At 35.4% G+C, this 14,957-nt stretch overlaps 1 protein-coding gene across 1 annotated transcript in view; it reads left to right on the top strand.

The window, feature by feature from the left end:
* The window catches only part of LOC150110608 (hephaestin-like), a 120,184-nt gene that overhangs the window by 13,761 nt on the left and 91,466 nt on the right, over window positions 1–14,957 (top strand). Inside the window, exon 2 of the mRNA XM_090402779.1 lies at window positions 11,702–11,952. Coding sequence (XP_090258905.1) covers window positions 11,702–11,952 — 251 coding nt within the window. The remainder of the gene's footprint in view (window positions 1–11,701; window positions 11,953–14,957) is intronic.

Raw genomic sequence — 14,957 nt, 5'->3', positions numbered from 1 at the left:
ACAGGTTTCTGTCGTATCCAAACCGACACCGCAAAAATACTCAACAGTTAGCAACACATGAATTTTTATGTGCTTTAAAATCTATCGAAATAATGCCAGTAGTCATGGAAGTAGGAAGTGCCCTCATTAAACTCTGTTCGCATGGATTAACAATTTTAGGACATTGTCTTTTTTTCTTTCTCTCATTCCGACCAACCCGCTGTCCGAAACGTTTGCCAGGAATGTGGGTAGAGTCCTGAGAACAGTGGGCTCATTGAGACTGCGTCTATTAAATGGACTTTCGGAATTACATCTTGTATACTCAGCTCTACCAAAATGCGGCAATTATGGGATCACCTAACTGGAACGTCGGATGGTTTCGATACACTTCACTTACACGCGTTGACGTCCATGACTTAGAGAGTGTGCCGGCGCGTATCATACCGTTAGTTGATTTAGTTCAGTGCTTGTATCTCTCTCTTTCTCTCTTTCCATCTACTGCACAATCTCACGATCTCAACAAAAAATAAAGGCCAAGCTGAGCAGTGATTATTAAGGATATTTACAAGTCATAACGAAATAAACTTCTACGAGATGCAAGCGATTTCATTCATATTTACATACTAAATTCCAATGAAACACGAACTACGAGGATTTTTAGTAAACTACTGGAGCGTGACATCACAGTTTGAGATTTCATTGCTTTTACAATAGCAGAAACAAAAGTACTATGACGTAACAATCACTATTACCACTAGGTTTCATGTTTTCCACTATATTTTAACTGAATATATGTTTATAGTTCTTTTATTCGCTTCTTGTTAATCGTGGAAGTTCAATTTATTCAGAATGGGAAAATATTTGATTCTTGTTCGATAACAATTGCGACCTGTGCATAAATCTATAATGCTAGAACTCTTTCGTGGAATATCGTGAGGCTAGACAGACACTGACAATGATTATCATGCAGTAAATTATTCATTTGAAATATAAAAGTTACATTTAATAAAATTATTAATTTATAGACGCATGATAAAGAGGCGTAACGTAAGCATCAGTTATGTTCTTCATCAGGAATATGTATACTTCAATAAGTTTATTAATTTTGTTACGGTTTTTCTATCGTTATTTAAGGTTGGTTAATAATAAAAACATTGTTAATATGACATGATATTAAATAGATCGTAAATAGTGCAGATTATTTCAAATGATACCTTAAAAGAGTTTTGTTCAATTCACGGTAGGTGGAGTTTAACTGGACCGCAACCTTTTATCAACTATATCAGGAATGGTACTAATGAACAAGAATTGATATGCAAGAGAAAGTATGGGTTAATTTGACTTAATCGAATAAATTATACAGGTTTTAAATTCGGTATTGTATGTTTGTATTTATATCTACGAGCTTCAACATGTATAATAGTATAATTATTCTGTAATCAATTATTCGTTGCGAGAAGCTTAATCAAATACTCGTATATCGAAATGATAATGATAATTTAGGTAGATACTATTTATTTAATAAAATTACAATAATTTAATTATATTATAATAATCTTATTACAATATAAATCAAAATGTATCTCAGTCTATACATAACTGTTATTCAAATGATAACAATGAAAATTGGTTTAAAATGGCAACTATGAAATTACTATTCACGCGTTTAAAATGGTAACAATACAATTATTTCAAATGGCAACAATGAAATTACTATTCACCCCTGTAAAATGGTAACAATAAAGTGACTTCAAATGGCAACAATTAAATTGCTATTCACATGATAACAATGAAAAAAAGTGTTACTGTTAAACAGTAATAAAGCAAGATTGAATTCTCATTCTATTCTTTAATAGATGATATTTTATTAAGCATTTGGGTTTGTTTTCAATGAGTTACAACACAGGTAGTTTGCCAAAGCTTATGCTAAATATTTTTATGCTGGAGCAGAAAAAATATATGGTAGGCGTACTCATGATAAACCGAAGTATCTTAGTGATCAAGATAGGATTGATGTATAATCAGAAAGCATGTTATCAATAACTTATTAGATGAAATTCAGCAGAGATAGGTCTCACTATCCAAGTCCTGTTAAGGAAGTGTGTCTCAACAGTATGGTAAACCACTTATGGCTCGAATGTGATTAAAAGTACTACGCGTGCAAATATTTGCGCACTAGCCAGAGAAACCGCTCGGAGAAATAATTTAAAATTAGAGTGTCCACATGAGTCTCCAGGTTACTGAAACAGAGCGGAAAACTACTGTATTAGTAAGGGTTGCCACAAAGAAACAGCCCAGCAAACTTAAGAAATATGTGGCAATTGAAGTGAGGAAGAATGTTGTGAAATCTATCCCACTTATATTACCAGAGAAATGCATTTTCCGGATAATTAACTCGACATATTCCTTTATAAGAATGAAACAATACGTCACAGCCGCCTTTTCATTGCCCCCTTCCCTTTGCTATTACGTTCAATCCTATTAATCATGCATAGGATTTTATTTTATTATTTTCTTTTTTAACATCAATCCGCTTTGTGTACAATAGCTTAGAGTTTAATTACAACAAATTTCTTTTACCCCATTTCAACTTAATGCAGGAAATGGGAGGATCTAGGGTAGACGGCATGCCGTTTCTTGTACGTATGGGATTATATTGGTTGTCACCATTTTAAAATATCCTCTGGGCTACATTAATGGGAAAGCGAATGAAGTGAAGGAGAAGGATATGTGCAATTTCACGTGCGAAAATGTAAATAAATGAATAAAGCTTCAAATGTTGGTTTAATGATATTTGAATCCAAATGAAATCTACTGTAAAAATCCATTTAACTATTTTAAATAAAAACTGAGATAATTTTCATTAAAGAATCACTGTTTAAAAATTATTTAATAGAAATCATTAACGTTTAGTGATAATTTTAATTATTACTTGCCCTTTTTCCACAAAAGGACTTGTGTGGATCCAGTAAGGATCTATACGAGTCCTTTCTGTTTTATGGGAGATTCCCAAACCTCCCATAAAACTTTCGACGTTGTTCAGAGCACAGAAATTCAGCTGATAAATTATTCCTTCCCTCACTGACTCACTTCATCCTCTATCTCAAGACACAGTTTTGGCTGCGCGTCTTTTCCGCAGATACTTTGGATTATGGGATTAGGTTATTCTGCGGGATCAATAAAAAAAAAAAAAAAAAAAAAAGATGTGTATTGGGGGAAATACAACCACACTAAACCTGATCTCCTCTTCCTCTTTTATTCCATCTACGTGTGTCTTCTGGAACACTTTTCCTCACGAGGTATTCCCACAAAAAATATGCACCTTCTAACTCGTGAAGAAAAATGTCTATGAACTTCTTCTTTCCCAACCTTTTGCCTGCACCCCCACCAGCGATAGTGATGTGATGTAGGTTATTCTATGGGATCGATACAAAAAAAAAAAAAAAGAAAAAAAAAAAGATGTGTGTGTGGGTGGGGGGGTTGCTGGCTCTAATGTCTAATTTCATTTTGTTTTAGGCAAAAGCACATCTTTTTTTATTAATTCTATTATCAATATTTAATTTAACATTTAATATTAATATTAAAATAAATTTTGATAATAAATTTTAATAAATATTAAAATTTATTAATTATTAAAAGCTATTTTTTTTGTAGTTACCCGATAAAACTACTGCAATAAAATATTCTTAAAATACAAAGATGTTTGGTAAGGATATGATAATTCTTACTTCTGAAAAAAACAGACACGACCCTTTTTTTTTTCCATTTCTAAATAAAAACTTGAAGTTTGTTTAATAACTTATTGGAAACTTGTGATATCAGCAATATTACATATAGTTTGTTTGAAATATTTAAAAATTAATTGTTTTAAAATATTGTATAAAATCTAAAACATTCTATAGAAACTTTTAAATATTTCAAGATTTTAAAAAATACTTAGTCTTTACTTAAAAAATTTAAAAATTAATAATATTTTACAATACACCCTTTAATATTTCATATAATTATGATACAATTAATCTCTAAAATATAAAATAAATACATTCTTAACATTTTAATTATTGTTATTGTGCTACTACAGTTTTATTATACATTTCTACACGTCGTTAACTACGTTGGACAATCGTTTTGTAGAGTCCGTAGCGCTTGCCCTTCGGAAATTTTATGAAGGTGAAGTTTAATCCAATCTTTTACAAAGATTAATCTCTCAAGTTCAATTTTTTCCTTCAAGCAAACACGAAAATACTTTGAAATGTCCATTGAGTATTAATGCCTCATTGATACTAGTAAGAGAAGAGCAAGTCGTAGGGTACATCAAACCAGTCAGTAACACAAATCTAGTTTTCCTCTGCACGCACTCACTTCACAGTTCAGAGCAGTGTGACAGTACCAGAACATCGCAACATGTGCCTAGAATTGATAATTAGAAACGCATGTAAGTCTCTATGCTAACAGTTATTATTCTTATTATCTTTGTAAAAAGGAAGTTTAGTTTCACATGGGTAGTCGGTGTCTGTAAGAAACGATAGGAAGAAATGCCACAGACATGCCATTCCGAGTCCCATGGCAATGTAGAGATAATTAATCTTAACTTACCTAACTAAACCCAGTGCAGTTTGTAATCGACATGGGTAACTTAGTAACTACTCATTTACAGTACTTTACAGTACTGGTTGCTTTCTCCATCCTATTCTGCGGAAACTCACGCTATTCTGTATTGAATAGAAGATAATCTCATTCAATCATTACCCTATCTTGTTGTTGGGGTTATAACCTTTCGGCTGTTTTAGGAATAACTATATACGCCACCATTTAGGGCTATGAGCAAGGTGGTTTCCCTTGCCGTACTATATCCTATGACTGTAGCCTGTGTGTTCACGGGGCCGGTTTGCCTGCTTGCGGGATGAAAAACCCCAGATAAACTAGGGGGAAAGCTGTCCACGCCCAAGACCGACTAACTCTTGGCAGTGGCTGAGAAAGATCCTTAAGCTCCTCACGTCGTCTACGGGAATCGAACTTAGGACACTCCTTTCCCCAGGCATATGGTTGCGAAACGCACAGCCACTAGGCAAATCGCGCGGACTGCCCTATGTAGTGGACATAAATATTAATTTTTAAGTACTCAAGAAAGTGTTCGGCTCCATAAACCATATAATCGTCTCTTTGAAATTTTCTACTTCAACGGTCGATTCAGAAGTGGAAGCCTAAACCATTAATTGATTAAGATATCTTTCTTTATTGCACTCACCGTATTCTTAGTAATTAACTAGAGTAACTTCGGTTTAGTGTAAATTAGAATAAATTTAAATCTCGTATTACGTTGATTAAGGTCATCCTTAAACTCATGGGTTAGTGCAATTCTGTCATAGGTCAAAATCACTGCTGAGACATACTACCAGTGACCTATAACACACCCGCACGCCACTAAACCCACAGATCAAATTCAGATATCGGACTTCTTGACAACTAGACACTAACTCAATCTCATGAGCTACACCACTCGGAATTATTCCTTTAGGATGTTTGAAACACGTTCTTGGCGCCTGGTTGGCTGAGTGGTTAGCGTATCCGCTCTCCAACCAAAAGACTGCGGGTTCGAATCTACTCTACGACATGGAAGATTGTGACACACACACACATACACACACTCCCAATATGGGGTGTGTCACCATGGAAGAAGTAGAAACTTTCCGTAATGGGAGAGGCTTTCACCCAACAGTGAGAAAGATACAGGCTAAATATAATCAAATATGTTCTCTGCAGTAATTAACTCACACTAGGAAGGATTCATACACGTCGAGGTCTCAAATAAACAAATTATTCTCATAAAGTAAACAGACTTGTGAGTAGGTTACATTTTTTGAACTTTATATTGCACTTTTAAGTTACTTCCTTACATTTTAGAAAACCAGTATCGCCGAAGTATGGAATCCAGAACTTTCGTTGTAATTTTTTGAAACAGTATGAATTTCTGGATGTACTATGCGTCTTTTTTAAATAAATAAATACATTTCATATTTTTAGATATTTCAGCATCCCTGTTGCTTGGTAAGAAGAAATAAAGTACGCTCCCTGTGCCTTCAAACATCTGGGTTCGAGTCCCGCATGAGATACGAGGATTACTTTTAAAGGCATTTCACTGAGGGTTTAAATAAAACGACAGTTTTTCTTCCAGAAATCTTGAGTTTACCCTTTCTCTCCCCAGTATAGGAGACAACATATCATCTGGAGAACAAAGTCCAATTAAACAGAATCCCTCCGTTACTCGCCTCGTTGCCTGTGCTGTTTTCGAACTAATGCTGAAGCTCGTTATTTATGTGTCCATTGGTTGTAGCGCAGCTTGATATGAAGTGACTGTTATATATATATTGCATGCAGACTATAATAACAACAACAAATGTTAAATGCAATGGTAGCTGGTCCATAACTGCATTTGCTAGTAATGTTCGCTTTTTTTTTAATAGGTAAGTTCCATATTCGAGACTTATTAAGCATTTCGCCGAACAAAGATGAGGCTGTCCCGGGTCAGGACCCGCGAATATGTTTGAAATTAGAATTTTCCTATATTTGGCGATGTTCGTTCAATTCTGTTGTTCTTGCATGCTATTCAAGACGTCCTTTTGTTGAAGTGTATGTCGGTATAATGATGGTTGCTGTCACTTTTTATCTTATCATACGAGAGTCATGAGGTAAATTAATGCTCTCTGGGGTAAAGTTTGGTAGTTGGGGGCACGCTACACAAAACGAATTTGTTTCAAAAATGTTTTAAAAGACTCGATTTATCATGCCATATGTAGTTCTTTGTAGTACCGATTATAAATAAATGTAACCTGACACTTAGTCCATAAATATGTATGGGACCGACCTAATAGTGTTACTCCGTGATAATAAATCACTGCATGAGTTTGAATGTACGTGCAATGAAGACTGTTCAGCACAAAAAAATAAATAATAATAATAATAATAATAAATAATAAATAAAAATAATAAAAAGGTTACAATGTATAAGCACACACACAACATTAAATGTCTTTTAACACATGCTTGTAATATCTTTCTGAAAGGAGTTGCAGTGTGTTATATGTTAACATAAGTAGAACAGTACGGCGCCCTACCATCAACAACTTGGTAGGGCGCCGTTCACACAAAACACCTGCAGTCAGTGACATTAGGAAGTTGATAATGGCACTGCGGCTCGAGGTTAGAAGTCGTTCTTCAAGGCCTTTTGTTCAGGAAAAGAGAAAGATAGCAGCACGACCTCAAATTAGAGCGACCATAGGCGAGTAAGTGAAATTATCGCCCGTATGATTAAATGTCTTTGTGAAATACCTCTTTCTCTGGCGGCAATAGTACCGTAAAAGGGAAAGTGCAAAAGTAGAGAAGGAAATAAAGAAAGGAAGAAAAAGAAAAAAAAGAGAGAGAGAAAGAAAGAAAGAATGAATGAGGAACAGAAACGGAAAGATTGTTAAAGATAGGGACAAGAGGAAATGGGCGATAAACGACAAAGGGAAGATAGGCAAAAAAGAAAGTAAAGAAAAAAAAAAGACGGAAGTAAGTGAAGAGAGAAAAAGATTAGCAGGAAAAAAAAAAAAACAGTTGATTCTGAATAAAATTAAGAAAAAGAAAATGTAGCCTACGAGCTTTAAGAGACTTAATTTAACCATTGTCCACATGAATAAACAAAAAAAAAAAGTAATACGTTAGAAATATCAGCAAAGAAGCTGTCTAGACTGCTTGTGCCTCTAGTATTAGTAACCCAAATCGGAAGGAAAGATTTTGGTAGGTAGGGACTGTCAGCACAAAAAAAAAAAAAAAAAAAAAAAAAACACCCAAATTTATACAGAAAGCTATGTGCACAATATTCGCAATTATTCTGGATGTTTTTCTTTATTATTATTACTATATTACAAAACCCGTTTCGTAATTCAAATCACCACTTAACATTAGACGCCAGCAAATGATGTAGGAAACTCTCGCTCAAAGGATTCACACCTATCAATGGTGTCAGTTGAAAAGCACTGTCTTGACATTATTGATCCTTGATATGCGGACTTAAAATAAATACATCAAGGTTCCTTTTGAGTGAAATGCGTTTTTGATCCTTTTGACAGCCTATTCTTTAACTTCTTGATTGAAAGAAGAGATAAGAATAGTCCCTCTTACTGCTGTAGATCACAATCTTACAAGTAACGATGCGAGCAATCAATGCATCTGTACTGTCATGGACGTTGACAAGACTGTCACTTAGATATCTTCCGCTATTGAATCGCTTTGTCAACGACGGATACATCTTCATCATCTAAATGACAGTCGATAATTACATTCTTTCTTGATTCCGCGTAGAACTTCAATGTAATAATCCCCCTCCCTCTCCTCCTCGACGTGCCAAATTGCATATTTCTTAAGATTGCTACTATAATAAAGGACCTTTGCGCTTAGTTAAAACATCAGAATATCTCAAGTATTAATCTCGTAGCGATTAAAGACTTAACGGACTCGGAACTGGCCTGACAGATTCCAAGAATATCTTCTGTCTAATGTATTTAAATCCAAATGATGAAAATGAATTAAGCGTCATTGTTGTATCGACTTAGTACAGTAGCTTGTTTGATTACCCATCGAAATGAGGAACTATAAGGGCTTTTGAAGTAAATGTGACATATTCCTCCCTAGAACTAAAGTTTTTTTTTTACTTTAGCAAATAAACAAACAAACCAATTGACGAACACATAATTAACAGACAGTGTTTTTGCCTAATTCAAAACTAAAAAAGATTTGATTGGACAGCCTTCATACGTTGCCATTCAAAGGAGTCTTCGTTTATAACTCCCTAAATGGTGACACATAACGGAATTCTTTACCAGTCGGTTTCACAAAGCGGTGAAATCTCACAGCGAAGTTATGAAATTATCATAACTTCGCTGTGAGACCACCGCCGAGCTTATTGGAGTTCTGAAATGGTTTGAAAAAGTTCCATGTTTGGTTTATAAAGGAGGATTTCTGGACTAGGTAAAAAATGAATTAAAATATAAAAAAATAATAAAAATCTTTAGCCCTCCCGTAGTTCTAATATGCTATAGGTTTACGACATTTCATGGATAAGCGTCACATAAAAATAGTTACATAATTTAACACTTAAAAAGAATTAGTTGTAGTTCGCGCTGTTAGCCCAGTGACTTTGCTCTTCGCAACCATATGCCTTTGGATGGAGTGTCTTAGGTTCGATTCCCGTCGACGACGTGAGGAGCTCAAGGATCTTTCTCAGACATAGCCAAGTTAGCTGGTCTTGGGCTTGGACAGCAGGGCTTCCCCCCCCCCCAGTTTATCTGGGGTTTTTCATCCCGCAAGCAGGCAAACCGGCCCCGTGAACACACACACAGATTATAGTCATATGATATAGTACTTAATCCTTCATTATGAGGGTTCAACCAGTCTAGGGGCGGTCGAGGAACGGGGGGAACCCCACACGAATAAATAAATAAAGTTGTCATTTAAAAAAAAAAAAAATTAAAATCTATGGCAGATTTTCAAATTATACATCCAGGTTGGATTGGGGGTGGGTTGAGAGGACATTTCACATCTTTATAACTTTAAACTTCAAAATTGGTCATCCCAATGGCAGATAAATTGCTTAAACTCACTTGTCATTCATCTGTGAAGCGACCTGTTACGGAGATGCAATTATAGTGTCCATGGGGAGATTTTCAAGTTCTGACAAAATATGTTCCTCATTACTTCCTCGCTCTCGTAGTGGCGTCATTTCTTACCTTTAATAACACAAAAAAAGAACTGGCCCTGATATTTACAAAGCGTGTTCTCAAACTGTCCCTTACTTAAATAATCGCTAAGGGCGAACAACGCCTTCTACAATAACAGCAAAAACTCTTAAAAGGTACACAAATGACAACTTAAGGAACAAGCACCGAATGAAGTATTATTCTGACAATTTCGTAAACATGAGTGATAATTTGACTCCTGCTGTCCTACTTCACAATTTCCCCTTATTTATCTGTCAGTCGGATTGTTTGCAATGTGTCTGTCACTGGTGTATTCTGATGGCATGGCAATTAGCGATTATACACGTCAGCTAGTCGATCTGGGAGTGCTTTTCGATCGCGTGGCAAACAACCCACCCATTTCCTTTAATTATACTTGGATTCTTTAGAGCTAAGAGCCTCAAGCTAGGGGTTCCATATACTGAACAAAAGTTCTGGTACAAAAGTCCTAAATAATAAATATATTAATGTATGAGCTGCAACAGAATCAGTACTATAAGACTTGGTGCATTGTGCAAAATTACTAATTTTGTTTAAAGTTATTTATTCGGTTATATTACTGTATTATTTGTAATAAATCTATGTATTTTTATCTAGGGTCCCGGAGCGCCCTCCTAAAAAAAAAAAAAAAAAAAATTAAAAAAATTAAAAATTTAGATGTTTAGCCCTCAACAACACACAAGAGACACAAGTCTTGAGAATATATAATATAAGCAGTAAGGCTACAGTTTCATCCTAATAGGATAACATTTAAATTTGGAAGTGCCTCGGACATTAAACTTGGATTTTTTGAATGATATTCCCATCTATGAAATGTTGTAGTGGATATCTAAGGGCTGATAATCCGGAGATTCTGCGGAGACCAAGCATAGCTCTTTCGCTTCACCTCAGCGTTCGTCCAATAAACAGGAGGTGGTCTTACGCCAGATAATGCAAATCACCTGCCACCTCAAACTAAAAACCTGCCAGATGGTTTTATACATACACACAAACGCTTCTATTCTTATTATGTGCCACCTCCAAGGAGTCCATAGACTCATTGAGGGAAAGCAATTTGATGTACAATCCACCAACAACACAGAACTGCCACCACCACCACCATCATCATCATCATCTACACACAACACCACCTGCTGTCCACCATCACCACTAATGTCTTTATCTGTAAATTGCGTGTTCTCAAGGTCGATTTGCCTGTACGCGGGATTAAAAAACTCGAGTTTCGGAGAGAAAAAGCCTGCTACCTCCGTATGAAATCAGCTAACACCTTCAGTTGAAAAAAAAAAAAAAAAAACATAAAGAATCCTCTCAAACGTAGGTCTTTCCAACCGAAGGGGGCAACGTAATCACTGCGAAAATCACTGTTCTATAATCATATTTTCCTGAACGTAGTAAAGAATAAACATTTTATATGGACTGACTCAGCCGGCATTAGCTCAGTTGGCATAGACGAAACCCTTTGGTTGAAAGAACCTCGGTTCGAATCCCGTTTAGGATGGGAAGAACCTTTACCAGGGCTTTTCACCTGAAGGTCAGTTAGCTGGTCTCCTGCGAGACAAAAAAGCCAGAATGAAATTCGGGGTTTTCGTCCTGCAAAACAGGCAAATCGGCTAGAAGAACACATGCAATTTACAGACATAGCAAACAATATAGATAGGATTAACCGCGCTCTTTGATTAGCAGTAATTGGGTTTCTAAGATGCCGTGTTACTTGGCTGTGGCAGGCCATTGAGCCTAACAGGAAAAGAAGATGGGGATGTACTAACTCTTTAAAATATTCATCTTAGGTTAAACTAGAAGAGAGAGAGAGAGAGAGAGAGAGAGAGAGAGAGAGAGAGAGAGAGAATACAGGTAGCATTTCCTCATTGTATGTGTGAGAATGTGTTCATATATAGGTAAGTTACTGTGCTCAAACCTAAATATCTCTTTCTTTTTATATTATGCAGAACGGCAGCTGTCAGGCTGAAAAGAAGTAGGCATCCAATTCGTATTGGTAAGGTATACAAGAAAGCCATCTTCAGGGAGTACACCGATGATACGTACCTGGTCCAAAAGCCTCGAGAACCCTGGATGGGAATCCTTGGTCCTATGATCTTAGCCGAGACGGGAGATCTGGTTATTGTCCACTTCTACAACGGCATCAGAGAGCCAATTTCTATGCATCCGCACGGAGTCCGCTATGTGAAGGTCCACGAAGGTCAGATTTATATTATCTACTAGATTAATAGATTACCTATATATATATATATATATATATATATATATATATATATATATATATATATATATATATATATATATATATATATATATATATATATATATATATATATATATATATATATATATATATATCCCATAAAGAGACCCGAAAGAAAATATCTTGATGCAGTTAATTAGGCTCCAGTTAAATTAATTTACAGAAGTAATCTGTACTGCAGAAAATTACAGCTATCTCGGGAGCCCTGGGTGGGAATCCTTGGTCCCATGATCTTAGCAGAGATGGGAAATATTAACTGGTGTGACTGTTTGAAATAGTGAGAGGTCGACATCAGTTTTCCTAATCTGCGAAGCTAGAAATCCGACTTCCTGAAAAGAAAAAAATCACCTGCAAATACATATTAATTCGTTTAAAAAAAATGAGAAAATGCCTAGAAAAAGTTCTGCTCTAAGAGGTTCTTCTTTTGTTGATCCTACCTTGTAGCATTTTGTATAATTGCTGGTGATAAAGCACTGTTGTTTTACATAAAGTTAAGGATATGGGTTCATAAGAAGGACTGCATCTCAGTAAAGTAGATAAATTGCGAGGGTTAGCATATCTGCTGCTAATGATGCTGCAAACTATGTGCGATATCCACTACTGATCTACTTACAGTGGCTTTGCTGAGTTATGTTTGGGTTTAATTGGATGAATCAACAGCAGATGACTAAGCACTCTGAATTTGAAGGGGTAACGCTTCACGGTCATTTGCTATTTTTCAATGAGCGTATATTACGGTATTCTTATGAGTTCCAAAGAGGGAGAATCTCATTGGAAGCCTTCCTGACTCTCCACTAAGAATCATTTAGTCACCCACAACCTTCAAGAAGTTAAAAAAAATCCAAAACAATTGGTCCTTCAATAACCAGTGCAGTAATATGGGTAACTATACAAAGTAGATTACGCAGTAGGATAAAGAAGTTAGTCACGCGCTATGGACCAACCCTACTTAGTATCATAGACTACGGGGATTGTGGTATTTGCAATCCTTCGCTTTTGTTCCTTATTACGAACGGCACTTATTTGCGATGTAATCATAAGAGGATTAGCTTGATATATGACATGTTTTTCTATCCTAAATATCTCCACTGTAATGAGCAGCTCATAAAATAGTACCGCACAAGCTTATGATTTCGGTTCCATTTAAAAGTTCATTTTTTCGCAACCATTAAGATTTCAGTGATAAAATAATCCCGTGTGCATATTGTAGGAGTAAATAGTGGCTGAAATATTACAAAAGTGCAAAAAATATACTGCGAGGCAATTTTCCTCGTATATAGCGAACGGTTCGCAGACAAAATTTCACGAGTCACGCTTCCCGCCTTAAAATCACTTTTAACCAACCCATGCGTTTCTTATTATAGTGAGGCGTGATGACACGCATTAAGAATAGAACAAAGAACTAAAAATAGTTCCTCACATACAAATACAGAGAGAAATAGAAATTATAGTGTTTTATCTGAATTCCTGAAATCGCCCAAGTTGTTGACAATTTCAATAAACCGTATTATTATTATTATCATCATTCTGTGTTATGAAAATACAAAAAAAAAAAAAAAAACGAAAAGTTAAAACAAAAAAACCTTTCAACGGAAAATCTGCAAGTCTCTTATTTCATCATCGATTACCTATTTGCATTCAACAATTTACAGTGGAAATGCTTCAAATAGGTTCTTAAATGCCTCGGCTGCGTTGTCTTCTGTATGTAGATTTAATTAATTTATATTTCAAAACTCATAAAAGAAATCAAAATATGTACGCATATATGTTCTGCATAATGCACTGCATTGCATATATATTAATACAGGGATGTCAAGAACTTTCTGGCTGCATCTGACAATCACGTTTGTTCAAGAAATAAAAAAAGAAAAGAAATCCAAAAATATGATTGATGCTCTGTTGATGCATATAAACCACCAGACCGCATACTAGTATTTACGTAATAGGTCATCACGACACTCGCATCAGGAAGTTAACTTTTCTTAAATGTATTGAATGGTATTTAAACTTAGCTACATATACGAATGTTCGTAAAATAATTGATCAAGAGAATATCTCCATAAGGATTATTAGCCTGAGAACGACTTAGTTTACCGAGTGTCTTAAAGAAATGTTAAGAAAGCTCTTTAATAAGCGATCTAACCATTAAAAATTTTCGCTATGCTCTGAAACACTTGGTGTTTGTTGTGACTTCTCCTACATAACAAAAATTATCTCTAGGAGCCTATAAAATATTGGCAATTGTTTCTTTTATCTCGGCAATAAATCTCCTATTCTATTTAACTGAGTGGAAATTCATGACGCAATACTATTCGTGACCCAGCAGCTGCTACGGAGTTACGCTCAGTTCAAATATCACTGGTCGACGAGCAATAAAAGTAGCTAATCAACTTCGTTATTTCTGCTATAAAGATTTTCTGATTTGATAAAAACGGCTATAACCAACGATTGGCTGGTCAATGATGATGAAGTAACAATGGCATAAAATTAATCTTTGAGTCGATTGTTGGCTTAGTTAGCTATATTGATTGCAATAATCCAAAGGTCAACTGATCCAAACCAAAACATTTCGGACGGAACAACAACAACGAAATGTATGTGGAGACGGTAAGAAAACAGCATCTCCAGGAATTGCTTCCGAATTGAATCTTTCTAGTGGTTTTTCGAAACATTACTTGTAATCTGACTCCTGCTGTCCAAATTCACATCTTTCCCTTTATTTTTCCTGTCACTTGCATAGACTGCATTGCATCTACTTATCTTCTGATTGCACATTCACACATCTACGTAGATGTAATTGCTTTTTGTAACATCTGTGTCCGTCTTGAATCATTATCAACAGGTCCGTAAGGTTTCATTATTTAATTAAGTGAATGAATCTTTGAAGCGATGATATTTAGGTGATCCATTATTCATTAGTTACCGCTCAGCTTGAATGCTGA

This window comes from Typopeltis vanoorti, chromosome 1 (assembly GCF_054136105.1).
Source record: "Typopeltis vanoorti isolate ZY-2024b chromosome 1, IOZ_Tvanoo_1.0, whole genome shotgun sequence".
Classification (NCBI taxonomy): Eukaryota; Metazoa; Arthropoda; class Arachnida; order Uropygi; family Thelyphonidae; genus Typopeltis; species Typopeltis vanoorti.
The sequence above is the reverse complement of the archived record's forward strand: the minus strand, read 5'-3'. Positions and strand labels throughout refer to the sequence as shown.